General features: G+C 41.0%; 1 protein-coding gene across 1 annotated transcript in view; it reads right to left on the bottom strand.

Moving 5' to 3' along the window:
- GMDS (GDP-mannose 4,6-dehydratase) overlaps positions 1 to 26,084 on the bottom strand; it is a 1,325,660-nt gene that overhangs the window by 863,866 nt on the left and 435,710 nt on the right. Inside the window, exon 5 of the mRNA XM_030210948.1 lies at positions 507 to 699. Within this exon, the coding sequence (XP_030066808.1) occupies positions 507 to 699 (193 nt within the window). The remainder of the gene's footprint in view (positions 1 to 506; positions 700 to 26,084) is intronic.

Here is a 26,084-nt window from a genome sequence, read left to right as displayed (position 1 = left end):
GCACAAATAATTAAAATACCTCTTAAATAAATGCCCCCCTAATAAAATTACCTTCTTTATAATTAATAGTCTGCTAGTTAAGAGAATGACATTGCAATTAGATGCTGGTATGGAAGCAGGCATGATATCAAATATAATAAAATGTAATGAAACTGTTATTTCATATTCGTCACCTTTTTTTTTCTTGCCTACGTGTTTTCCACTCCAGATCTGAATGAATAAGATTTGTGAAGGAAGATGGTAATACCCATCCTTCAGGCAATAGCAGCACATACTGATTTTGCAATTCATAAAGCTATGCCTCTCAACAAGTTCAGTCACTTTTGTTCTATTCTAATCTCACACCCAAATGACATCAGCCCACAGACATGAGCACAGGTACAACAGAGTATAAACCACTTCAGGCAGGGCAATAATCCATGTATTTGACTAACTCATACTGAGCACAGAATTGAAAAAGACAAATTAAACTTTTTAAAAAGCATGAAAACAATAGGGTAACTTACCATAGGGGGACCTGGGATAGAAGGGGGTCTTCTCACTCTGTGGGATTTCTTGAACTTTCCCATACAGTTCACTAGTTGAGGCTTGGTAAAACTTTACAGAGTTGATAAGGCCACAGGTTTTAATAGCATCCAGGAGCCGTAAAGTGCCAACCCCATCAACATTAGCTGTGTACTCAGCGAGGTCAAAAGAAATCTTGGGGGAAGAGAAAAGAAAAATAATGAATATGTATAGCAAACAGACATACAATCTTTCCCCAACAATCATAAAACTTTTAAATTCACAGATTACCCTTTAACAGCCATAAAATTCAGTGAAGTAGTACGGATTTTCTTCATTGTGCCAAGCAATTTTACCAAAGTCTCCTAGAAATAATCCCCCTGATATTCAGCGCTATTTAACTGGCCAGAACAGGTGCTGACTGGTTAATTAGTGCTTAACCAGCTATCCGCCGATATTCAGAGGAGGATAACCGTCTATCCGCCGCTGAATACGCCCAGTTAGCGGCTAGCAGATAGCTGGTTATATCACCCAATATAACCGTCTATCCGCTGATTTTTAAACCTGGTTTAGCGGCTGTGTGAAAGATTGGGATATCTTTGACCAGTTTAAAGATAACCAGCTAAGTCTAAATATCGACTTAGCCGGTTATCTTTAAACCGGCCAAAAATAAACCGGATATTCAATGCCGGTCACTGGAAACAGCCGAGCATTGAATATCCGAGTCCAGCGCCAACCACGGGAGTGAGCTGGTTTAACTCCCGCAGTCTGAATATCAGCCCCAGTGTTCTTGTACTGGATTTACAGGCTGTGAGGGTTCTTTTATACCACCTTTTTCCTCATGTGAAGCTTGTTTTACGTGCAGAAAATGATTATTCTAAAATTGCCCGGCCAGTTTGTCTGCATAATAAATAGATGTACAGAAACACTACACTATTTTTACATGAAATATACATAAACATTCCCAGAAATATAGTCTGGATGGAGCAGGGTGGACTTGCACTGTATGCACATACTTTATAAAATGTGCATTTACACACATATAGTTATACCTACCTTGGAGCAGGTATAAATTTGTACTAGAGAATGTATATGCTACTAGGGAAACAGGCAACCTATTTTATGCACTATATTGCATTTAAACAATAATAATCAAATAGGGGCAATTCTGGAAATATAAAGAGACACCCTGTTATAAGACAACCTCTCCCCCCTCCTCCAAGCTTGCTTGTTCCCACAAACACACAACAAGGGCCTATAGGTGCTTTGCAGAAGATAAGGGGGTTTGGGTGGGGGTTGGGGCAGGACACTATGAGGTATTTTGAGGGGGCTAAGTTGGTTAGGGTTAGGGAACCTATTTTGGGGATTAAGGGTTGAATTTTAGTGGATAGGATGGGGTGCTGGGGTGACTTCGGAGCCTGAAATTGTTCCCTATTTTTGCTTCTAGTAAATTTATTGTGCCTAGTGTAAATGGATTTCTCGGGAGAATGGAGACTGGGACATCCCTCCATTCATTGGTTAAAAAAATATTTTAGCTGCTTTGGATTCTTTAATCTATTGTACTACTGGCCCTTAAGGCAGTAACATCGAACGTGAGAGGCATTCATTCACCTATAAAGAGGCAAAACATTTTACAGGCATCAGCTGCATTTTTGCAGGAGACACATTTGGATGTGGTTGAGAATAGTTAAGCTTTGCCACTGGTGGGTGGGTGATTACTTCCAGTCACCAGCTCTGGGGAAAAAAGCAGGGGTGATTGTTCTTATTTGGAAAGGTATATCTTTAACAACTCAGTCTTACAGGATCTCAAAGGTAGATATGTCACAGTCTCAGTAAATTTGAATAGGACAAAATTAGTATTTTATGATGTTTATGCTCCTAACACTTTTGATAAGTGTTTTCATAATCAGCTATTGAGGATTCTTCATGGTTTTCCAGATCTTCCAATTTTGATCAGTGGAGACTTTAACAAAGCATATAATCTACTGTTGGACAAGTCCCACCCCTCAGGGAGGATGTCATTGCGGGCGGGGGGGGGGGGGGAGGGGTTGCTAGTGTATGCTCAACACTGAACATGGTGAATGTGTGGCGCATACTGCACCCCAATGAGCATGATTTTACTCATGTATCAAGAGCACACGCCACCATGTCCAGGCCAGATTATATTTTAACAACGAAAGCTCTTCACTGAAGTGATTTCAGCAGATATAGGACAGATATTGGATCATGCCTGGTAGAAATGCATATTTGTTTGAATTCTCATCCCCAGCAGATTCTACAATGGAAGTTTCTCATAAATTTATATAAAGATGGAAAATGTTATTAATTTTTATCCTCTAAGTGGAAGACATATGTGCAATGTAATCAGGAATGTCCAAAAGACCCTATTATTTACTGGGAAGCTGCTAAAGCTGTTCTACAAAATGAAATATTAGACTATTCTAGCTTGCAGAAGAAATCTATAAACCATGAAATCTTACACCTAGAAAAACAAGTTACATACTTAAGGCAGCAATATGGATGTTCTAGTAACCTGAAATATAAATCTCTGTTACCGGAATCCCTGCTTCTGCATCAAAATGCACAAAAATCCTATGGTTATTATAAACATCGATTATATAAATATGGTAACAAATGTGGTAGTCTGTTGGCTAATATGGTTAAATGCTTAGATGGCCCAAGTAAAATTACTATGTTGAGATTCCCAGGGGGTGTTGGCACATACGTATGCAGCGTTCAACTCTATTTTGCAAACAATTTATGCTTCTCTATAGTCTATGCCAGATAGCCCTCCTCTGGATAGTGACATTTACTTGTCTCGTATGGTTACCTATGATTTCAGCTACAGATTTAGCTATGCTCGATGCTGGTGTTCAGTCAGAAGAGGTGATGTGGGCAATTTCACAGAGTCCTTTGAATAAAGCCCCTGGCCTAGATGGGTTTAGCAGTGAATTTTATAAACTGTTTAAAGATGACATTGTACCCACTGTCATGTCTGTGTTTAATGCCATCATTGAACAAGACTTTGCCACACTTGCCCAATATTGCTCAAATTATTGTGCTCTTGAAACCAGGCAAGGACACAGAGCACCCCGAGTTCTATCATCCAATATTTTTACTGAACTTTAAGGCCAAATTGTTGGCCAAAATCTTGGCTAATAGATTATCAAGAGTTTTACGATCGATTATAGCGGAGTTCCAGATCGGTTTTGTGTGAGGTTGTGCAATTTCTAAAAATACACAAAAAATCTTGGCACCTTTAAAGTCAGCACAGTGTGGGGGGACCCCCTCATTACTAATTAGTTTTGATGCTGAAAAGGCTTTCAATAGAGTGGTATAGGGGTTTCTCTACGGCTCGTAAGAAGCTTATGTTATTAATGGTCTCTTTTCCAGAGCCGTTGTGGCACTTTACTGTAACCTGAAGGCTTGAATATGGGAAAATGGTTTGTTGTTAGAGCCATTTTCAATTTTCAGAGGAATACGTCAGGGATGCCCATTGTCCTCGTTATTATTTGTTCTCACTCTGGATTTCTTAATTAGAGAAATTCAGAGTAACCTGGAAATTAAGGGCCTTTGAGTGGGTTCTAATGTTTTTCAAATACTTAATTTGCAGATAGATCTGTTGGTGTACTTGCTTGAGCCCCAAGCTTCACTCCCAGGTACTATTGGAAAGCATTCAGGAATACGGTGACTTTTCTGGTTTTCAGTTAAATTTTATGAAATTTGAAGCTTTAGCGAGGAATGACTCATTCAAGAGAGCATGGGGGGGAATCCTTTCCTCTTAAGCAAGCAAATGGTTCATTTTGTTATCTCTCTCTCTCTTTATCGTTTGAATGTGGATACACTACTTCATGATATGAAACTTCAGCTTGTGTGTTGGTTTAGTTTATCCTACGTGTTACAATCCCTTCTGCTTTACCTTCTAGGGAAAGACATTAAAGCTTTGTGGAAGCTACTGAATGTTTTTTGTTGGAGAGGGAAGAAGCCTAAGATGCGGTGGCATTACATGGGGGATGGTTGGGGTGGAGGGGCTAAAATTAAGATAACCTGAGTCATAAGAGTCCAGATCTCTGGTTATGGCTCTTGTTATTTTCAGCGGTGGAGTCCTGTATGCTCCTTGTAGGTTTGTTTGGTGGTGGTGGTGGTGTGTGTGTGTGTGGGGGGGGGGATTGATTTTTCATTGAGGTTTTGGTGTTGTTATGGTTTTCTGCAAAACTGTTGTACTGCGGCATGATTGTTCAATGTTTTATCATCTCAATAAAAAAGATTTTGAGTAAAATGTGCAACTCCCCCCCCCCCCAAAAAAAACCCCCATGAGATCCTGCTGCATATATGTTAACTAAAGTGATTATAAAGTGTATAGGGATCCTGGGTTGGCAATAAAGAAATAATTATTGTTAGAGTGGACTGAAGCTACTGAACACATTTCAAATTTGTGTCAATCACCCCCTCTTGCATAGGTTAGTCACTATCCCCTAGATTCTATATATCGCGCTGAGATTTCTGCACTGAAATTGAAGCATATTCCATAACAATGTGCATAACCTAATTGGTTAACAAGCCAATCAGCGCTGATAATCACCAATTAATAAGTAATTGACACTAATTGGTATTAATTACAATTTACACAGAAAACTGTCTAAGCGTGTTCTATAACGTGCTGAGCATAAATTCTAAGTTGCATAGTTGAAAATGGGGCATGGCCATGGGCATTTCTAAAAGCTATGCACGTGGTTAAAGAATACACTCAGTCAGTGCATAATTTAGGTATCGGCATTTACACCAGGGTTTACTTGAGTAACTGCCCGCAATTAAATTTAGTTGTGTGGACCGGTGCTCAATGTATTCTACAAACCGCGCGGAAATTTAGACTTATTCTATAAAGTATGCATAAATTAAAGTGTACTTTAGAGAATGCACTAAAGTGAAATTAATCTCGGCGCCAAATATTTAGGCAAGATATATAGAATCCAGTCCTATGTTCCAGTATATGTTTGTGTATTTTTTCTGTGTTTCATTTGGTATAATTTCTACAGTTTAAAAACTAGCAAAACTAAAAACAAATTAATAAAAAGACATAAAACTTTTTTTGTTCAATCAATGTTTTCAGCTACCACATACCTCACTTAGGGGGTTTTTTACTAAGCCATGGTAGTGTTTTTAGCTCGCAGTAGAAATCAGCTGGTGGCAGATGCCGAGACGTCCACAGGAATATAATAGGAGTCTTGGCGCTAACCACCAGCTGATTTCTACTGCGAGCTAAAAACGCTACTGCGATTTAGTATAAGACCCCCTTAGGGGTCCTTTTACTAAGATGCAGCAAAAAGTGCCCTTGGTGGACCCTTACGTGGGTCACTTTTTGCTGCAGCCATAAAATGGCTGATTTTCCGATGTAATGTCCATATGCTAATGTTGCCATTATCACATGGCCATTAACAAAAATTAACACATGAGCCCTTACCCACCATCCATTTTTAATGAATGTTTTATTGTAACCCACCCTTGATAAGAGCGGGCTAAAAATAATAAATCTAAATCTATTTTTTTAGGTGGTAAGGGCTTTAGCGTGTGATAATGTAGCTACACTAACTGATTAGTACAGACATGCCCACACAGCCAAAAAAAAATCATTGTTATTTTTTAGCTTGATGGTAGCACACTCCCCTATTCATAGCACCGTGGGATGCCTCAGTGTACCCTGTGGTACACCATTTTAAGCTGTGGTAAGCATAGATTAGTGCTTACTGCAGTTTGGTAAAAGGGCCCTCTTAGTAATTTACACAGATGTGTCACATACACACAATACAAAATGCTAACACAAAGAAATACCTTCATTTTTGCAAAAAAAAAATTTAAAAATATTTATTTTTAAATATTTAGGGCTCTGTTTATTAAGGTGAGCTAGCATTTTTAGCATGCACTAAAAATTAGCGCACACTAATACTAGAGACACCCATAGGAATATATAGGTGTCTAGCATTAGCGTGTGCTAAAAGTTAGCTGTACCGATCATTTTTGGTAAAGTAGCTAAAAATTAGCAAGCACTAATGCTAGAAACAGCCATATATTCCTATGGGTGTCTCTAGCATTAGCGCACGGTAATTTTTAGCGTGCGCTGTAAACACCAGCGCACCTACATCGTGGCTTAGTAAACAGGGCTCTTAAATTCCACCATTTACAGCATTTAAAAGTGAATTAGGAAATAAAGAACCCCCAAAACATCATATACAGCCCAAAATAAAAAAAACCTACAGCAATGCTCCCAATCAGCCCACCCTAAGTCAAGCAGCTCTACGCTCAGTTTAAAAAGCTAATCTAAATGGCTAGTCTTTAATTTCTTCTGATAAGACAACTAATCACTAATATCCATCGACTCTACTGGCAACACATTCCACAGGCTGGGACCAGCAACTGAAAACTTCATTTCTGGGTACCTACCTTTTCATTAACAACACTGCCAGAATCACTACCAGAAAGACTACAAGAGAACAACATATGACCAGGCACATAAGGCATCACAAGAAAAACCAAACGCAAATATATAGAACCCTGCTTAACCTTAAAATTAAAAGTAACATCTTATACATCACACACCATTTGATCAGCAACCAATGCAGCATAATCGCTGAATGGGTAATATGAAATCAACCTCCCATAGTCCATTACCGGATGAGATAAGGCATTCTGCAGAGATGCCAAGGATGGCCCATCCCAATGCTGCAGATTTACTACCACAGTGCTGGAGACTGAAGGCCAATGAGTGAGGTTTCTCTCACGGGCTCCAGCAATGTCTTAAATCAGCTCTAGCATTTGTGCATTCCACTAACTCACATATTCTAATCAATAAATAGAAAATAAAACTGATTTTTATACCATTGGTGTCTGGTTTCTGCTTTATTCTCTCTTCTTTTAATTCTCTTGCCAGGAAGTTTCTACTCTCTTCATGTCTATCATTTATCTTCCATCTGCACGCTAGCCACCCTGTCCAGTACTTGTGTCTCTGCCCCTTATCCTCCTATGTTGAGCATCTCCCTTCTTTGTGTCCTTATTCTTGCCCTGTTCACCATCTTTCCTGTGTCCATATCTCTTTCCTCCCTCCCCATTCCCAGAATTATCCTTCTTTTTCCTTATCCCTCCCCATGTTCAGCTTCTCTCCTCATTTTTCTCTTTCCCCAAACCACCCACCCTCACCTCTAGGGCCAGCATCTCTCCATCTTTCTTCTCTTCCGCCTGTCCTCCCACCACTACCAGGAGCCAGTATCTATTGTCCTGCCTCCACAGGGGCCAGCATTTATTTTCCTTGCCTCCTGTCCCCCCACCTCCAGCATCTCCTTTCTTTCCTTCCAGCTCCCTCCCTCATCTCAGTGGCCAGCATCTCTCCCTCTCTCTTCTCTTTCTCCTGCCCTCCTGCTGCCCCCTTGGGTCCAGCAATTGTCCCTTCGCTTCCCCCTCCACCCCGGTCCAGAATTTGGGTCTAGCATTGCTGTGCCTCCTACCCCAGAGATCTCTTCTTCTCCCCCTCCTCTACCCACCATCCACGGCCACAGCACCTCTCATTTTCCAAGGCCCCCCCCCCAGCACACCGTGAATCTCGCCATTATTGTAATCAATTTGTAATAAAACCAAACTGTGTAATACCGTCCTAAAAAGACTAAGCATGATGCAGCATATGCAGCTTATAAAAACAGCTATGTAACACCTCCTTAACACAAGGTATCTCACCTTACTTATAAGAACATAAGAATAGCCATACTGGGCCAGACCAATGGTCCATCTAGCCCAGTATCCTGCTTCTAGTAATGGCCAATTCAGGTCACATGTATATAGGCACATCAATGTAATGCACCTTAGTGGGTCGTGGATGTTGCAGTCCAAAAATGATTGGTACAGCTGACTAACCTCTCTACCTGTCATTGAATGAACATACTAAGGTAAAACACAGGGTCCCCCCTCCTCTCAAACCAGGGCTATAGTAAGCTAGTTGCACATAAAGGGTTAACAATAGAAATGTATGAACATCTATACACAGTGCATACCAATCCAGTGATACTCTGCCTGGAGGATAATAAAGTATTAACTTTACAGTTGGATTTAGTATACCTTTAAACTATAAGTAGGATCATTATAATCTTCAAGGAGATATATTTATACTCTTCATTGGGCCCAGCAAAATACATGCAGGGACACATACAATGGCCTCCCAGACCCTCTGAGGGTATCAGGCAATAATTAAACACTCAAGAGCTAAGTTAAATAATAGAAACCCTGAACTCAGCCTTAGCTGTAATCCACAGGCTCAGGGAAAATACAACTAAGGTAGTAGTTCGATGTCAACTGAATAAAATTTAAGGAACTAGTACAAATTTCTTCTCCAGGAATGTGTGAAAAGAGTTACTCATGCTACGAAGGATGACATCTAAACTGTGTACCACTTCATGAGGCCTTTATCCTCTGCACAAAGGTTACAGCACTCCAGTCATAGATCACAGTGTCATGATAGCAGCTCTCAATATTAGTAGTAACAGAGGATCAACAAAAAAAGCAGCCCTGTAACTTCTAGTAAGCTACAGTCCCACCCCAAGTCTTATACTTATTTCCTGCTGCCCAACTCATCTGAACACCCACTATGGGATCGCCGAAGGATCACAGGCAACACTTCTGCCTCTCCTCTCTTATCTCTCACTGAACTCAAAAGTCTGGACAGATTTGCAATCTTTCGCCTATGTTTACTAAGGTATGCTATGGGCGCGTTAGCACGCATTAATGGTTCACACACGTTAAACGCTAACGCGCCCACAGAAATGTATAGGTGTGTTAGCGTTTAACGCGTCTTAACTTTAAAGGCGAACTAAAAAAGCAAACGCACCTTAGTAAACATACCTCTGTCATCTCCAGCTTTCTGATTGGCCAGACCCCCCTCTACATTCATGTGATTATAAGCATAGTGCAGTTCCATGAAAAAATGACATACTAAGAAGGGCTGTAGGAGTCTAAATGTCACAGTTCAACAATGCCCTGGCTGCACTTTTGTGACATTACTAAGATATTGACTACTTAAATAGGGAGGTAGAAGGACAGTACATTTTGAAGAAAACTTTTTCTAGGCAAGATTACTTTTGTCACAGCAAAAATTGTGAGCAGCGTCTTCATCAGCTGTTTCAATCATACGCTTTAGGCCTTAAAGGGAAAAATTCTTCTCCCCAATGCAGAATCCATACCAGGGTTTCAAGAAGTCTGTGAAACCCCAAGGGAGAGACAAAGAAATCCAAAATCAAAAAATCATTTGGTATCCTCTACTTTTTCATCTCAAACAAAGAATAAAAACATGGAACATATGGGGTCACAAACCCTGTGGACGTTGTAAAGCTTGCCCAATGTCTTTAACTTGCACTTCCTGGCAACATACTGGTACTCAAAGGAGCTACAGATTAAGAAGGTATACAGATTGTTCTTCAGCAAGTGTTGTTTATGTCATCATTTGCCCCTGTTTAAAGATATATGTGGGACGGACAAATAGATCTATCAGAGATTAAATGAACATCGTATCGGACTGAAAAATAGAGTTTTGACAGCGCCTTTGGTCATCAACTGCATTGAACTCAATCACAGTTTTATTGAGATGCAGTGGTTAATCACTGAACAAGCCTCTTCATATTTTCAAGGGAATCGGGAAGCTTATCTAGCCTTGCGCGAACAGTATTGGATCTCTGAGTTTTATTCAGTGATACCAATGGGACTGAATGAGTATATTGAATGGAATGTCACGATTTGATAGGATGGGAGAACAGTCTCTATAGTGATGTCAGCATGTTTTTGATTTAAGTTTGTTCTCTTTAAGGATTACCCTGCCACTCTGTGCAATTTCAAAATGGAGGATCTGTTGTCAATGCAGCACTGGTGTCCCTGAAGAAGAATTTTTGAAACAGGGATTTCTATTGGACGTTTGGAACAGTCAGTGAAATAATGACAAAACATGAGTTAAGATAAGTTTGCTCCTTTCTTCTTTATATTCTGGTGCTTTTTGGTATAATATTTTGTGTAGTGTATGGATGCTATATTTTTGGACACTGGTTTTCTGTCAACGGACTTGGGGATTTTTGTGTATATGGATGCCTATTGAATGTTTTCACACTCCTGGCTTAACATTATCAAATAGAAAATGTAAGAAATAAATAAAATAAGAGCCAGATATATTAAAATACCGTATTTTTCGGACTATAAGACGCATCAGACCATAAGACGCACCTAGGTTTTAGAGGAGGGAAATAGGACGGTCTCGGCGAGATTCAAAATGGCCGCCGAGAATTGCAGTCTCGGTGGCCATTTTGAATCTCGCCGAGACCATCAGGCTGCATACAGGAGGACGGAGAGCAGCGCGCTGGGCAGGAAAGAGGGGGCTCTTTCCTGCCCCGACGTCACTAGACCACCAGGGAAGATCGCGTGACGTGAGTAGGGGAGAAGTGGTGACCGGGCCGGGGGGAGGGCGATCCCGAACTCGGGGGGAGGGCGGGCGGGCGATCCCGAACTTGGGGGGGAGGGCGGGAGGGAGGGAAATCGCTACCTTCGGACTATAAGACGCACCCCCCATTTTCCTCCCAAATTTTGGGGGAAAAAAGTGCGTCTTATAGTCCGAAAAATACGGTAATTTAAGAGTTACAAATATAGAGAGTATCCATGATGTATAGAGCTATTAAGTGAGCCGTTTACGGCTGAACTGACTGAAATTTAAGCTCGGCTGTTGGTTCAGCCTCTACTGAACTCTCTTTAGTTCCCTTTTCTAACAAAGTGTTACAGGATTGTGTATTTCTCTAGACATCTGATATACTGTTTTTGGGATTGATTATTTTTTGATTTTCCACTCCCTTCTGTGACAGATGTCTGAAAGACCTGCCACAAATAGTTAAGAGATGAACAACAAAAGAAAGAATGGGTATATGAAGATCAGGACTGCAAAAATAAATAATTAAAAAAAAAAGTAATACAGGTTTCCAAATCAATATGCAGGTGAAAACATTTAAGGACCAATACACTCTAGAAATAAAGCAAACCTCAAAATGTCTTTCAAAACCAACACATTTAATATGATTTGTTTGCCATGATATTCAATCAGATAAGTAGAGTTAGTGCAGTGGGCTGAGAACTGGGGGAAATGGGTTCGATACCCACTGTGGCTCATGTGACCCTGAGCAGGTCACTTAACCCTCCATTGCCCCAGATAAAAAAAATTTAGATCATGAGCCCACTAGGGACAAAGAAAATACCTGTATATAATACGTAAACCAATTTGGTTGTGCCACAGAAAGGATGCATAACAAGAATCAATAAACAAACAAAACTATGTAATTCTTGAAATATGCTAAAGGTGGAAAAAGCCAATATTAATGTAAAATTTGTTTCAACTAACTAGGCATTTGGATGTCAGTATGACATGCATTGTGGCCATAAGGAATTTGCAGAAGTTCCTAAAACCACTTTCATTTTTAATAAAATGACCAATACAATTTATCTAGTATTTCAAGAAAAACCAGAGATGCAAGTGCCCTTTAGTTTCAAGTTGGAATACCTACCATGGTCATTATTTTCATCTTCTTTAATCAAATATTACATACTTTGAGTTTTATACTGCTAAAAATCCAAGATTGCTCATGACTTTAGAAGTCAAACTACTCAACATTGTCAAGTGACATGCATTTTAAGTCATTACATCTAATGCATAATAAGTTTTCAACATGTTATTACTACATTGTTTCCAATAAGAAACAAAATAAAAATAAAAATCTTATAAATTCAACAAATGTACAGAATGTTTCATGCATAAGAAACACAACAAAATCCACATTATTTCCTGGAGAAAGTTCTTGCAAGTCATGCAGAATTCATCAAACAATTCTAATTGTTAAAATTCCTTTCCTAATTGTTCCCAGATGAGGATCAGTATTAAAGAAGATGCCAGGTCATTCCATATGCAAGGACTTCAGAAAGCTACAAATACAGCATAATTGGACAGCTCTCCGCTGGCTGTTTCCAACAAACACTTTAATGGGAACTAAGTCCAGTTCATCCCTATTCTTATTCAAAAATTGTAATTCAGACTACAAAGGAACTCTAATATTACTCCATGACATAAGATCTAATCTACCTTGAATGAAGTCTTAGAAGCTGGCAGACCATGATTACAAAGGTCATATAAGTTTAGTAACTGTTCAGACTGCCTGAAGACTTCTGTTTTTGCTTCCTCTATACTTTAATGCTCTCTTCAGACACAAAAACTGAGGGCCCTGTTTACTAAGGTGCGCTAGCGTTTTTAGCGCACGCTAATGCTATGGACACCCACAGGAATATATGGGTGTCTCTAGCATTAGCGTGTGCTAATTTTTAGCATGCACTAAAAACGATAGCGCGCCTACAGCGTGGCTTAGTAAACAGGGCCCTGAAGGTTTTGTTCAAATAGCTTATTGTCACTAAATTCTCTAACCTAGTTCTCATCTACTTCTGAACAATAAGAAACCAAAAATCTGGAAAAGTGAAATAGCTTTCTTTTACAGGATATCTATGTTGGAACTTGTCATGTGGTGGTACATTTTCAAAGATATAGTTCCTCTTTGTCCATATCAGGTCCAATTGCCTCCTCCTAACAGATGGAGACAGAGGAAAACTGCTCATCTTCCCCAGTGTGTTTTTTCTAGTGAAAAAGGTGCTCGTACTCAAATGCTGGGCCACCCTTCAGAGGTGGGGTGATCATTGAGGGACCCACCCCACAATAGCCATGCCCCCTGCAACCAGTCACAGAATCTACTACTACTACTACTTAACACTTCTAAAGCGCTACTAGGGTTACGCAGCGCTGTACAGTTTAACAAAGGACAGTCCCTGCTCAAAGGAGCTTACAATCTAAAGGACGAAATGTCAAGTTGGGGCAGTCTAGATTTCCTGAATAGAGGTATAATGGTTAGGTGCCGAAGGCGACATTGAAGAGGTGGGCTTTGAGCAAGGATTTGAAGATGGGCAGGGAGGGGGCTTGGCGTATGGGCTCAGGAAGCTTATTCCAAGCATAGGGACGGGCGAGGCAGAAAGGGCGGAGCCTGGAATTGGCGGTGGCGGAGAAGGGTACAGAGAGGAGGGATTTGTCCTGTGAGCGGAGACAGGACAAGGCAGAATTTGTGTGTAGAGCCTGAGCTTTTTCATTAAAACTTGGGGACCATGCATGGGTCAATTTTAGCAGACAATTGAAAAGGTGCCGGTACTCAGTACCCCCAAGTACCCCCTCAAAAAAAGCCCTGATCTTCCCCTGTATATGCTAGTGGAGCCAGGAAGTCAACCAGTATTGTTTTGTTTCCAACAGGTGGAAGACATGTTCAGTGCAGCAAGGCTGAAGCAGTGAGAGAGGAAATGCTACAGATGCAATTTCCAGTCTGAAGTTGATCTCAATTACACTCCCTGAGTAGCAGTGCCACAGCACTTTTTTTTTTTTGCAAATAAATAAATAAAATAAAATTCACTCCTCTTTCACTCCTGATAAGCCAGGTCCTACAGAAGCAGACTTTTCCATAGATTTTTAAATAATAAAGTTAGGATAAGATTGCCAAATCCAGGACATGACCTCTCTACGACTGCAGGCAGGCAAGTAAAAGTTTTTTGTTACCTTTGTCCTAGTAATTAGTACAGGATGGGTATTACAGAATGATTATGGATAAATAAATGCATGTCACTTCCTCTTGACATGTTTCTACTGACAAACTCTGCACCAAATCTGGGTTAAGCAATACAGATTTTAGCAGGTTTAGTTGACGTGCCTCCTTGTTATATTTGAAAATGATCTACCATAATATATGTTATTAGGCATCAAAATGCAAGCAAAATTGTGGGTGCTATTCTATAACGGCATCTGCGCAGGTACATCCCATTAAAGAATACTAGCGTAAGTCCACATTTATGTGTAAACTTTTAGGTGTGCTCACTTATGTGTGTTCTAGGGAGGGCATAAATGCACATGTCTAAATGTTGGCACTTACATGCCCAACTTACACTATTCTATAAGCTTCACACATTAAAGGCGTAACCTGCCCATAACCCTACCCATGTACACACCCCCCCCCCCTTGCAGTTATGTGCTATAGCACTTAGGATCTACCTCATAAAATAGCACCTAAGTGCATCTATGCAAGTAACTGTGCATATAGGCACCATGCGGTATATAACTAGATCCATTGCACCTAATTGCATGCCATTCGAGTGTGCAATTTTGCTTAACAAATTACACAGTTACCCCCGGATTCTATATAGTGCACTTAGATTTAGGTGCCGAAATCGGCACAAATTCTATAATACCACACATAACTTAATTGGCTTAACAAGCTAATAAGCACTAACAGCACTTAAGCAATAATAAACACTAATTAGCACAGATTAGAATTTAGGAGCACAGCTTGCTAAGCATATTCTGTAACAATGTGCGGCGAACTTCTAACACGCGGGGGCAAAAAGGGGGGTGGTTATAGATGGGGAAACGGACATTTCATGGGCATTCCAAAATGTAGGCGCCTAGTTATAGAATATGGCCCAGTGCGCCTAAATCTACATGCTGAGATTTACACCAGTATCTCATTGGTGTAAATGGATGCGCACAGATATCGGTTCCAAAATGTCAATTAAGCATATTCTATAATCAGCACCTAAATCTAGGTGCAGATTATAGAATACGCTTAGTTGGAACTGATTTCAGCGCCAATTTTTTAGGTGCCATATATAGAATCTTCTCCTTAGGGGGCAAAAAAAGGAATTCCATAAAACAGGTACAAACATGTGCATCCCATTGCACTTGTAAATGTTTAGAATACTAGCATACATACACATAGGTGTGCACTTATGCATGTAAATGCCAGTATGCCACCTAAGTAGTAAGCTGTCAATACATGACTATCTTATATAGTGTGGGACACAGGTAACATAGGGGCTCATTTTCAAAGCACTTAGCCTTCCAAAGTTCCATAGGTTTCTATGGAACTTTGGAAGGCTAAGTGCTTTGAAAATAAGCCTCATAGAGGGGCATAATTGAACGAAAACGCCTATCTCCATGGGCGTTTATCTCCAAGAACGGGTCCGTGAAGGGGCGGACCGAACCGTATTTTGGGAAAAAATAGACGCCCATGTTTTATTCAACAATGTGTGAGCTGGGCGTTTTTGTTTTTCAGCGATAATGAAAAATAAAAGCGCCCAGCTCAAAAACGAATAAATCCAAGGCATTTGTTCGTGGGAGGGGCCAGGATTCGTAGTGCACTGGTCCCCCTCACATGCCAGGACATCAACCGGGCACCCTAGGGGGCACTTTTACAAAACCAAACAAAAAGGTAAAAGAGCTCCCAGGTGCATAGCACCCTTCCCTTGGGTGTTGAGCCCCCCAAATCCCCCTCAAAACCCACTGCCCACAAGTCTACACCATTACTATAGCCCTAAGGGGTGAAGGGGGGCACCTACATGTGGGTACAGTGGGTTTGGGGGGGTTGCACGACTAATAAGCATTAAGCAGCACAATTGTAACAGGTAGGGGGGATGGGCCTGGGTCCACCTGCCTGAAGTCCACTGCACCCCCTAACAACTCCTCCAGTGACCTGCATACTGCTGCCAGGGAGCTGGGTATGACATTTGAGGGTGAAAATAAAAAGTTGAGAAACTTCATTTTTTGTGGTGGGAGGGGGTTAGTGACCACTGGGGGAGTCAGGGGAGGTCATCCCCGATTCCCTCCAGTGGTCATCTGGTCATTTAGGGCACTTTTTGGGGCCTTATTCGTGAAAAAACAGGGTCCAGGAAAAGTGTCCTAAATTCTAGCTAAAAACGCATACTTTTATCCCATTATCGGTGAAATACGCCCATCTCTGTTCGGCAGATAACCACGCCCCAGTTCCGCCTTCGCCACACCTCTGACACGCCCCCATCAACTTTGTCCGCATCCGCGACGGATTGCAGTTGAAAACATCCAAAAATCGGCTTTCGATTATACCGCTTTATTCGGTTTTGTGAGATAAACGTCCATCTCCCGATTTAGGTCGGAACTTGGGCGTTTTTCTCATTCGATTATAAGCAGGATTGTAACATAGTAGATGACGGCAGAAAAAGACCTGCACGGTCCATCCAGTCTGCCCAACAAGATAAACTCATATGTGCTATTTTTTGTGTATATCTTGATTTGTACCTGTCCTCTTCAGGGCACAGACCGTATAAGTCTGCACAGCACTATCCCCGCCTCCCAACCACCAGCCCCCCCTCCCACCACCGTGAGGCTCCTAGTTATACGTGTCCTTGTCACTTTTAGGCACCTGCATTTATGCCAGCTCTAAGCCTGGTTTAAGTATGAGTGCCTAAATGTTAGGGATGCCGATACCAAGTTATGCTACCATTCTATCAAGCAGGGGTTCTCAGCCCAGTCCTCTAGTACAGCTGCTACTACTACTACTTATCATTTCTATAGAGCTACAAGGCATACGCAGTGCTATACAGCATACACAAAAAGACAGTCCCTGCTTAGAACTGTTTAAGGTTTTGAATAAGTAAAATAAACTGAACCAATTTAGTACTAAAGGAAATTAATTTTTTTAAATGTGTCTAAGAAACTCAGAAATGCTAAATTTTCTCCTTTAATTCAAGTTGACAGACTATTGTAAGAATACATTCCCATACAGTTTAGCAACAGCCCGGGAATGTCTTTGTGATTTTTATTGTTGAGTAGTAACTTCTGTCTAGCAATCTTGGTATTATAGCATATTTTGAGCCCAGTTTTACAAAGGATGTAGAGAAGAGAATTCATATGCATACAGCTTTTCCTATTTAAGCGCACAACTATGGAACGCTCTGCCAAAAATAGTAAAAACAACGTATAACCACCTCAAGTTCCGGAAAGAACTAAAAACAAACCTGTTCGGGAAGGCATACCCACCGATCCAACATAAAAGACTGACTACCTGCAACACAACAAAACTAAAGATTGTATTGGACACACCCAATTTCCCCCTTCCTCCCTAAGTTCCCATTATATCAACCATATATGAACCCTATTCTAACGCAATAACACCTTGTATTTGTTCATACCGGAACTGGCGAACGCCATTACGGTACTCTGTAAGCCACATTGAGCCTGCAAATAGGTGGGAAAATATGGGATACAAATGTAACAAATAAAATAAATATGTGCAGCTTGAGATAGGAGAATTTCCCCTGCATTTTATAAGAGGTTTTGTCAAATGTAGGGCCTTTTGTAAAATAGGTGCAGGGGTTATAAGGAAGTTCCATGCCCGGGGGGAGGGTGATAGACCTCAGCATTGGCAAATGTCCCTGAAGGAAGGCACTTATGCATGCCTTAGGGCAGGTATAAATACTGACATTTAGATTACATCTACATGAATTCCCCTTGTAAGACTAGCAAATCCATATCAGTGTGTTAGGCCCACTCAAACCACTCCCTCTCCCCTTCTCTACCACGGCTCCTGGCAAAGTAAGTATGGTGACCATCGCCATCCGTAAGCAGCCCACTTTTTAAAATGGCTTTTATATGTGTAAAAACTGGTTTTTTTTTTACTCGTGGACACTTCTAAAATAAGGGCCTTTGTGTGTTTTATGATCTGTGTAGGTATAATGCATAAATTCTTAAATTCCAGTTCTCTTTGATAGTAAAATGTGCTAAAAAACTGAAACTGTCATAAATAATTCTCTGAGGTATGGTGATTGGCTTGGAGCTTCACTGGCCACATTATCAAAAAGAAAATCCTTTGATAAACGGTATTAACAATACTGTTGGCAGATTAGAAATAACACAAATGCTATTATTCATTGACATGTGCACATTATTTAGTCAATAAGCCCAAAGTATGGAATGAGGACTGCATTAAGGGGTCTTTTACAAAAGATTAGCTCATGTTATCTGCCAAAGGATCCATTTTATTCCTATGGGCTCTGCTGCAGATAACATGCACTAATCTTTAGTAAAAAAAAAGCCCCCTAAATTACACATGCTTCAATCAGCAGTCAAGTTACCATGGGTTAAAACATGTTCAGTAAAATCAAAGAAAAGTGGTTTTATCCAATGATGACTTATGCTGGTCTTGTAAGAAAGAATGTGGTTCTCTCATCTACTTATTATTTGAATGTAATAATATCCACACTTTCTAGGCTGAAGTATGGATTAAAATTCTAGATATATTAAAATGTAAAGAATTGTGGAGGGGCATTTTCGATATGTCTGTCAGACTCTGGCCATTTTGCTCTAAACGTCGTAAATCTGAATAACAAATGCAACCATTTTCGAAAAAAAAAAAAAAAATACCATTTTGAATAAGGTTTTGTGCTCTGTGCATTTATCTTTTTAGGCCATTTTTGAAAAAAAAAAATGCACAATACACAAAATCAAGCCACTGGGATGTAGGAGGGGCAGCATTTTTAGTACACATCCCAGGACAGCAATGGAGCACCCTTGGGACCACCGCTGTGGACTTCATATAAATGCTCCCAGATACACATCTCACCGCTGCTCCCTTATCTTGTCTGCTGAGCCATCCAAAACCCACTGAAAACCCACTACCCCCAACTGTACACCACTAGAAAAGCCCTTATGGGTGAAGAGGGCACCTATATATGGGTATCGTGGGTTTAGTTTTGGAGCACTCACAGTTTCCACCACAAGTGTAACAGGTAGGGGGAGGTATGAGCCTGGGTCCACCTGTCTACAGTGCACTGCACCCACCACTATACTACTCCATGCTGCTCTAATGGACCTGGCTATAACATCTAAGGCGGTCATAGAGGCTAGTGAGTACTATTTTTATTCACATTTTTGGGGGGGCGGGTGGGGATCAATGATCACTGGGGGTCATCTGGTCATTTAGGGCACATTTTGTGTCTTATTCGTTATAAAAACAGGTCTAGATCAAAATGTTGAAGTTTTCTCCCTAGATGTTTTGGTTTTGTTACATTATGGCTGCAAAACATCCAAGTGTTAGGCATGCCCTAACCCCAACTTTGAAACACCCCCTTGTGATTTGGATGCACTGCAGATGAATTGCATAGATCAGAAACAAAATGCACCCCTATACTTCCTTTAGACCATTTTTAAATTAAGCTCACTTCAGGGATAAGTTCTGATCAGACTGGTCCTATAAATAGAAATGATGATCATAGTTAAAAGCATTGGCTTCTGGAAAGTGGGTCTACAGGGTGTTAAAAAAAAAGTAACTTCAGAGAGAGGTTTTTATTTATTTTATTTTATATTTTGCTGTTTTCTCAGCAACTGCTTGGAATTCCAAGGTGAAACTTTACAACTTTATTTGTTGTTACTATCTACATTTATGTGCCAAGCTGAATGATATTATCTTTAAACACAACAAGTTACAGATGTTTTAGCAAACCCACCTGGCAATTCTTGTGTGTTCAAAAATATCTGCACTGTAAAATCACCATTATTAAAAAAAACCCACATAAACGGGGGTACAATTTTACTGTTAATGATGTCACAGTGACACAGACTCTTGTCTGGGGAGCAATGTTAGAGGTCTATCAGAAGCTCCACCCAAAGCTACAAACAATCGCCAAACTCAAGGAAGTGCTGCAGATTATCTGGGGCAGCTTGTCACAGGGACCAATCGACAAAGTGACTGAAGCCCTGTGTTAAAGCTGGGGGTGGACACTTTGAACGTTCACAGTGACTGTGAAATACTGACACGTGGAGGGGCATAATCGAAAGGGGCGCCCAAGTTTTCCTGAGAACGTTCCGACGAAGGGGCAGGGAAACCCATATTATCAAAACAAGATGGGCGTCCATCTTTTGTTTCGATAATATGGTCAAGGACGCCCAAATCTTGATATTTAGGTCATCCTTAGACTTGGTCGTTTCTGATTTTTGGCAATAATGGAAAATAAGGACGCCCATCTCAGAAACGACCAAATGCAAGCCCTTTGGTCATGGGAGGAGCCAGTATTCGTAGTGCACTGGTCCCCCTGACATACTAGGACACCAACCGGGCACCCTAGGGGGTACTGCAGTGGACTTCAGAAAAAGCTCCCAAGATGGCGGCAAGCTGCTAGGTCGCGTTGACTCAAGCTCCTAACATGCCGAAACGGAGAGGACGAATAGCGGGTAGGGCTTCCCCGTTACCATCCTCCTTACCTGGTCCGTTGGATCGCTACTTGAGACCGCAAGGAGCCCATATTGGAAGCGGGTTGCAACCAGGTGTAAGCGCCGGCGAAACGGAGACTTTGGCGCTCTCTGGACTTGAAGTTACTCTTAGCCCCGCTGAACGCACTCCCCCTCCCCAGCCGATTGGCGCCAGTTCCTTCTTCCTGGATTCGACAGGGTCTACTCCCATTGAGGTTAGGGGCCCAGAAGAAAAACGCCGAATCGAAGCCTCTTTTGCTATCGAGGAGGGATTGGAGATCAGTTTGCCTGTGGAATCGCTGCAAACTGAGGGGAGAGAAGCTGAGGGGCGAAGCGAGGACGCTGATCTGCCTGTGAGGTTTGAATTACCAGTAGAATTTATGACTAAACCTAAAGATGTTACACTTGAGGCTTTGTGGGACTTGGTTTCCAATCTGGGTCAAGTTTTTCTTAAGCAGATAAATGACCTTCAACCTAAAGTGAAATCTTTGGAAAGTAACTTAGGTGTACAAGATCAACAGATTAAAGACTTAAATGGTAAAATAGTTAACCTGGATCAGAGACTTCTGAAGATTGAAACCCTACAACCTATTATGGTGAAAGACTTGACTAGTCTTAGAGACAAAATGGAAACTTTTGAAAATTACACTAAAAATCATAATCTTAGATTTACTAATTTTCCTCGACTTCAGAATGTAACTCCAATAGATATGTTGAAACGCTATATGCGTGAAAATTTATTAATTCCGGAACAGAATCTGCCTCCAATGTCTATGGTTTACTATATTCCTGGGAAAGGAACCTCTGTACCCGAAGCCCCGATTGATATTTCCTTGTTACTTGAAACTTCTGATACTGAACTGGCGACTGCGGCTACGTTAGTCGCCACAGTGGTATTATTACCAGATAAGAATTTGCTCTTTCGTTTGTTTTTCCGTAATAAAGATAAACCCTTTTTGGGTTTAAAAGTTTTACTTTTTCCTGATGTCTCTAAGGAGACTCGCCGACGAAGGAAACAATTCTTACTTCTTAGGCCTGAGGTGTTGCACTTGGGGGGTACTTTTTTTTTAAGGTACCCCTGCAAGTGCATAATAAGGTTTAAAGAAAGAAAATATGTATTTACACAGCCGTCGCATGTGTCTTCGCTCATAACCTCAGTGAAAATGGAAAAGCGTTAATTATATTTGTGCTCTTCTTAGCAGCTTTTGTATAATCTTTATTAATTCCTTATACTTTGTCTCCGTAATTTTCCTGGAATCTTGGATCACATTTATGGACTTGAGTATAAATTTTCCTAAGTGAAGGTTTATTTTCACGTTTCTTTTTTCCTTTTTTTTATTATTATTATTTTACAATATTGTAAATTACTGTATACTATACCTGAACAAGAAATGTCTTGTAATATAATGGAAAAAGTTAATAAATATAAATTAAAAAAAAAAGAAAAAGCTCCCAAGTACATAGCTCCCTTACCTTGTATACTGAGCCCCCCTAAACACCCCCTCCCCACAACTGTACACCACTACCATAGCCCTTACGGGTAAAGGGGGCACCTAGATGTGGGTACAGTGGGTTTGTGGTGGGTTTTGGAGGCCTCACATTTACCACCACACGTGTAAAAGGTAGGGGGGGGGGGAATGGGTCTGGGTCCGCCTGCCTGAAGAGCACTGCACCCACTAAAACTGCTCCAGTGACCTGCATACTGCTGCGATGGACCTGAATATGACATTTGAGGCTGGCACAAAATATTTTTGAAGTTCTTTTTTGAGGGTGGGAGGGGGTTAGTGACCACTGGGGGAGAAAGGGGAGGTCATCCCTGATTCCCTCCGGTGGTCATCTGGTCAGTTCGGGCACCTTTTTGTGCCTTGGTCGTAAGAAAAACTGGACCAGGTAAAGTTGTCTAAATACTCGTCAGGGACACCTTTTTTTTCCATTATGGGTCGAGGACGCCCATGTGTTAGGCACGCCCAAGTCCTGCCTTCACTATGCCTCCAACATGCCCCCGGGAACTTAGGTCGTCTCCGCGACAGAAAGCAGTTGGGGACGTCCAAAATCGGCTTTCGATTATGCCGATTTGGGCGACCCTGTGAGAAGGACGCCCATTTTTTGATTTGTGTCGAAAGATGGGCATCCTTTTCTTTCGAAAATAAGCCTGATTGTGTTTCTGGGGTAACAATCAGCAGGTACTGGTGCAATCAGAAGTTTACAAAGGAACAATTTGCAATTCATGTTCACTTTAAATAATACTGATCTTGACCCCTTAGGCAAGTGAACGTTACGCCGAAACACGGTCCGTGTCAGGTCATTTTCAATTAAAGACTGTACCATTGCTCCAGCCGTGAAGACCCTATTGTACTTCTTTTTTGTTGTCTTGATTTTGTGTACTTTTGGACCCTCTCTTTTGTTACTTTGTTAATTGTATCATTGAATGATGTTATTTTACTGTCTTTTAGGTTGAACATTTTTAATGTGCAAAAATTGTTAGGTAGTAATGTTAAAAGGTTGGTAATATCAACATAGATTAAGACAATTAAATGCTGTTTAATAGTAATAAAGTAAATATGATGACTAAGGGGTCTTTTACAAAGGTGTGGTAGTGTTTTTAGCTTTGTAAAAGGCCCACTAAATAAGTACATAAAATTTCTCAGTGAAATTCAAAGAGGTTGCTGAGAAAACAGCAAAAACTCTAGGGGGTTACTTTTTTTTTGCTTCACCCTATAGAAGGATATCATTTAGGGCCCTGTTTACTAAGCAGCGTTATAGGCGCATTAACGTTTTTAACGCGCATTAACCATGTACGAACGTATGTGCCTACAATATCCCTATAGGCGCCTACTGGTTAGCACGCGCGCTAAGTGTAGACACGCTAAAAACACTAAGGCACCTTAGTAAACAGGGTCCTTAGACTTTTCTGAAAAGAAATTTTGCCCTAGTTTTTTTCAACTTTTCATATGTTTTCAGAATCTGGGATATCATCTCACTGTTAGATGGGGGTCATAACTCTGAGCCTTAAAAATAATGAAGCAAGTTTGTTTGAATCTCAAATCAATTTCTTTATTAATTACATAGAAATATATATGAAATGATGGCAGATCTCTCCCTCAGAGACCCTCTGTATTTGCCACACACCTTCTTGAATTCAGATACAGTCCTTGTCTCCACCACCTTCTCTGGATATTTTATTTAAAAATTTACAACTTAGATTAGAAAATATTCTGCTTTTCTCACCGAATACAGATCAGACTTGTTTTGTCAATGCTGGATAGTCAGTGGTATCTGCCTCTAAATGCTGGCAAAGCTTTTAGACAGAATGTTCTCATCTCCCTTTCATGCTGAGGCAATGTAGCCTACCTTCAGTGTTTATTAATAAAACTAAGGGGGGGGGAGTTATGTGTGCTACTGTTGAGTTGGATTATTTTACCACAGGATCTCATTGCATAAAATGGGGCCCACGTGCTAAATAACCCAACTTAACAGTAGCCCATGTTGATAACTTCTTCCTTAAGGAGGTCTTTCACTAAAGGTTAGCTCGAGTTACCTGCAGCAGGTCCCAATTTATTCCTATGGGCTCTGCTGCAGATAACTTGAGCTAATCTTTAGTAAAAGACCCCCTAAATGTCCTTATTCTGTTTTAGGACTACAATTCTTATATTTATTTTATGATTTTAACAACGTATTGCATATACTATGTTATGGATTGTGATCCACTTTGATACTAATTGTTTTTCAGAGGTAGAATATCCAGTACAATAAACCAAATCAAATCAATGGCCTCAGAGATGTTTATTATCTCCCCTGCTTATGAACTGAGCATATGAGCTGTTAACTAATTAGAAGAGGACTTCCCAAACCTCTCCTAGGGAAGACTGTATCCAGTTGAGTTTTTAGAATATCCACAATAAATATGCATGAGATCAGTTTGCATGCATTAGAGACTCAGGGTATACGAACTGATTTCATGATATTATTTGTGGATATCCTTAAATCCTGATTGGCAGTGCAGTCTCCAGGACTAATTTAGGAAGCCCTGAATTAGAGAATCCAACTTAATCTCTGGGTTTAAATTTCTTGCTATTACAAATAAAATATCTTTGTATGCTGACATTCTGTTTGTTATAATAAACCTGAAATCTCAGCTTTGGTATTAGATATGTAAGATGAATAGTTTAATACGTAGGATGTTACTGATACGATTATATTTTGTCTGTAGTATGGTTGTCTGTAGTATGGGATCGAACCCAGAATCATAGTGTGTTGGCAGATGCTATATCTAATATAATAATTTGCTATGTGAACGTTCTAAAGTGTCTCACTGGGATCGTAGCCACCTGCTGACGTCACTGGCCAGCAGTAGAACCTTGCTTGCCTGACGTCAGCAGGGGGTTACGATCCCAGTGAGAGACACACGTTGAAGAACAGCGGGAGCGGGCAGAGACGTCCCTACGTGCACGTCACCCCCCCTCCAAAATCGCCAATCCCCCTCTGCTACCCTCCCCTCCCCCCCTTACCGGGGTCCCAGCGGCAGCAGTGAAGAGCCTCGCGAGTCTGCTGCCTTCCCTTCTCTTCGCTCTCAGCTCTGACTCTGGTTCCGCCCTTGCGGAAACAGGAAATGAGGGCGGGACCAGAGTCAGAGCCAAAAGCGAAGAGAAGGGAAGGCAGCAGAATCGTGAGGCTCTTCACCTTTGCCGCCGGACCCCGGTAAGAGGGGGGGAGGGGAGGGTAGCAGAGGGGGGGGTTGGCGATTTTGGAGGGGGGGGCAACGTGCACATAGGGGAGGGGATTGGCGGGGCCAGTGTCGGGGAGAGGAGGGCCACGGGTGGAGGCATCGCAAAGACGTGTCTGTGAGACAGAGAGGAGGGGGGACTGGAACTTGGGGGAGGGACAGATGGAGGGAGAGAGGGAGGGAGGGCCTGAAAATCGGAAGGGAAGAAAGGGGGCCGTGGGACTTGGAGGGGACAGAGGGAGAGAGTGAGGGAGGGAGAGAGGGATAACCTTGCTAGCGCCTGTTTCATTTCATACCGAAATGGGTCTTTTTTACTAGTTTTATAATAATTATTAACTCTTTCATAGGATAGTTTTGCTATTTTTTTTATATTGCTATTTAAATGAGGTTATTTTTGTAGCTTTAACAGAAAGAGATTTTGTTTTCTTTAGTTTCAATACTGAAAGTTCAATGGGGGTGGGAACACAGAAGTAATTATCTGTTATTCTATACATTCCCCTCCGTTGTTGTCTGTATTTGATGGTTGTATGAACTTCATGTATGCCTATGAGTAACACCGTTAACTTGGAACTGTAAACCACTATGATGCTGTTTTTGCAATACAGCGTTGTATCAAATACACATAAATAAATAACACACTAACATATCTCATGGCCTGAAAATGAATGTCCCTTTTCATCTTTAACATTTTAAATTATCTACACACCTTTTCATGGTTGC

Source organism: Microcaecilia unicolor, chromosome 1 (assembly GCF_901765095.1).
Source record: "Microcaecilia unicolor chromosome 1, aMicUni1.1, whole genome shotgun sequence".
Lineage (NCBI taxonomy): Eukaryota > Metazoa > Chordata > Amphibia > Gymnophiona > Siphonopidae > Microcaecilia > Microcaecilia unicolor.
This window is presented reverse-complemented; position numbering and strand designations above follow the sequence as displayed.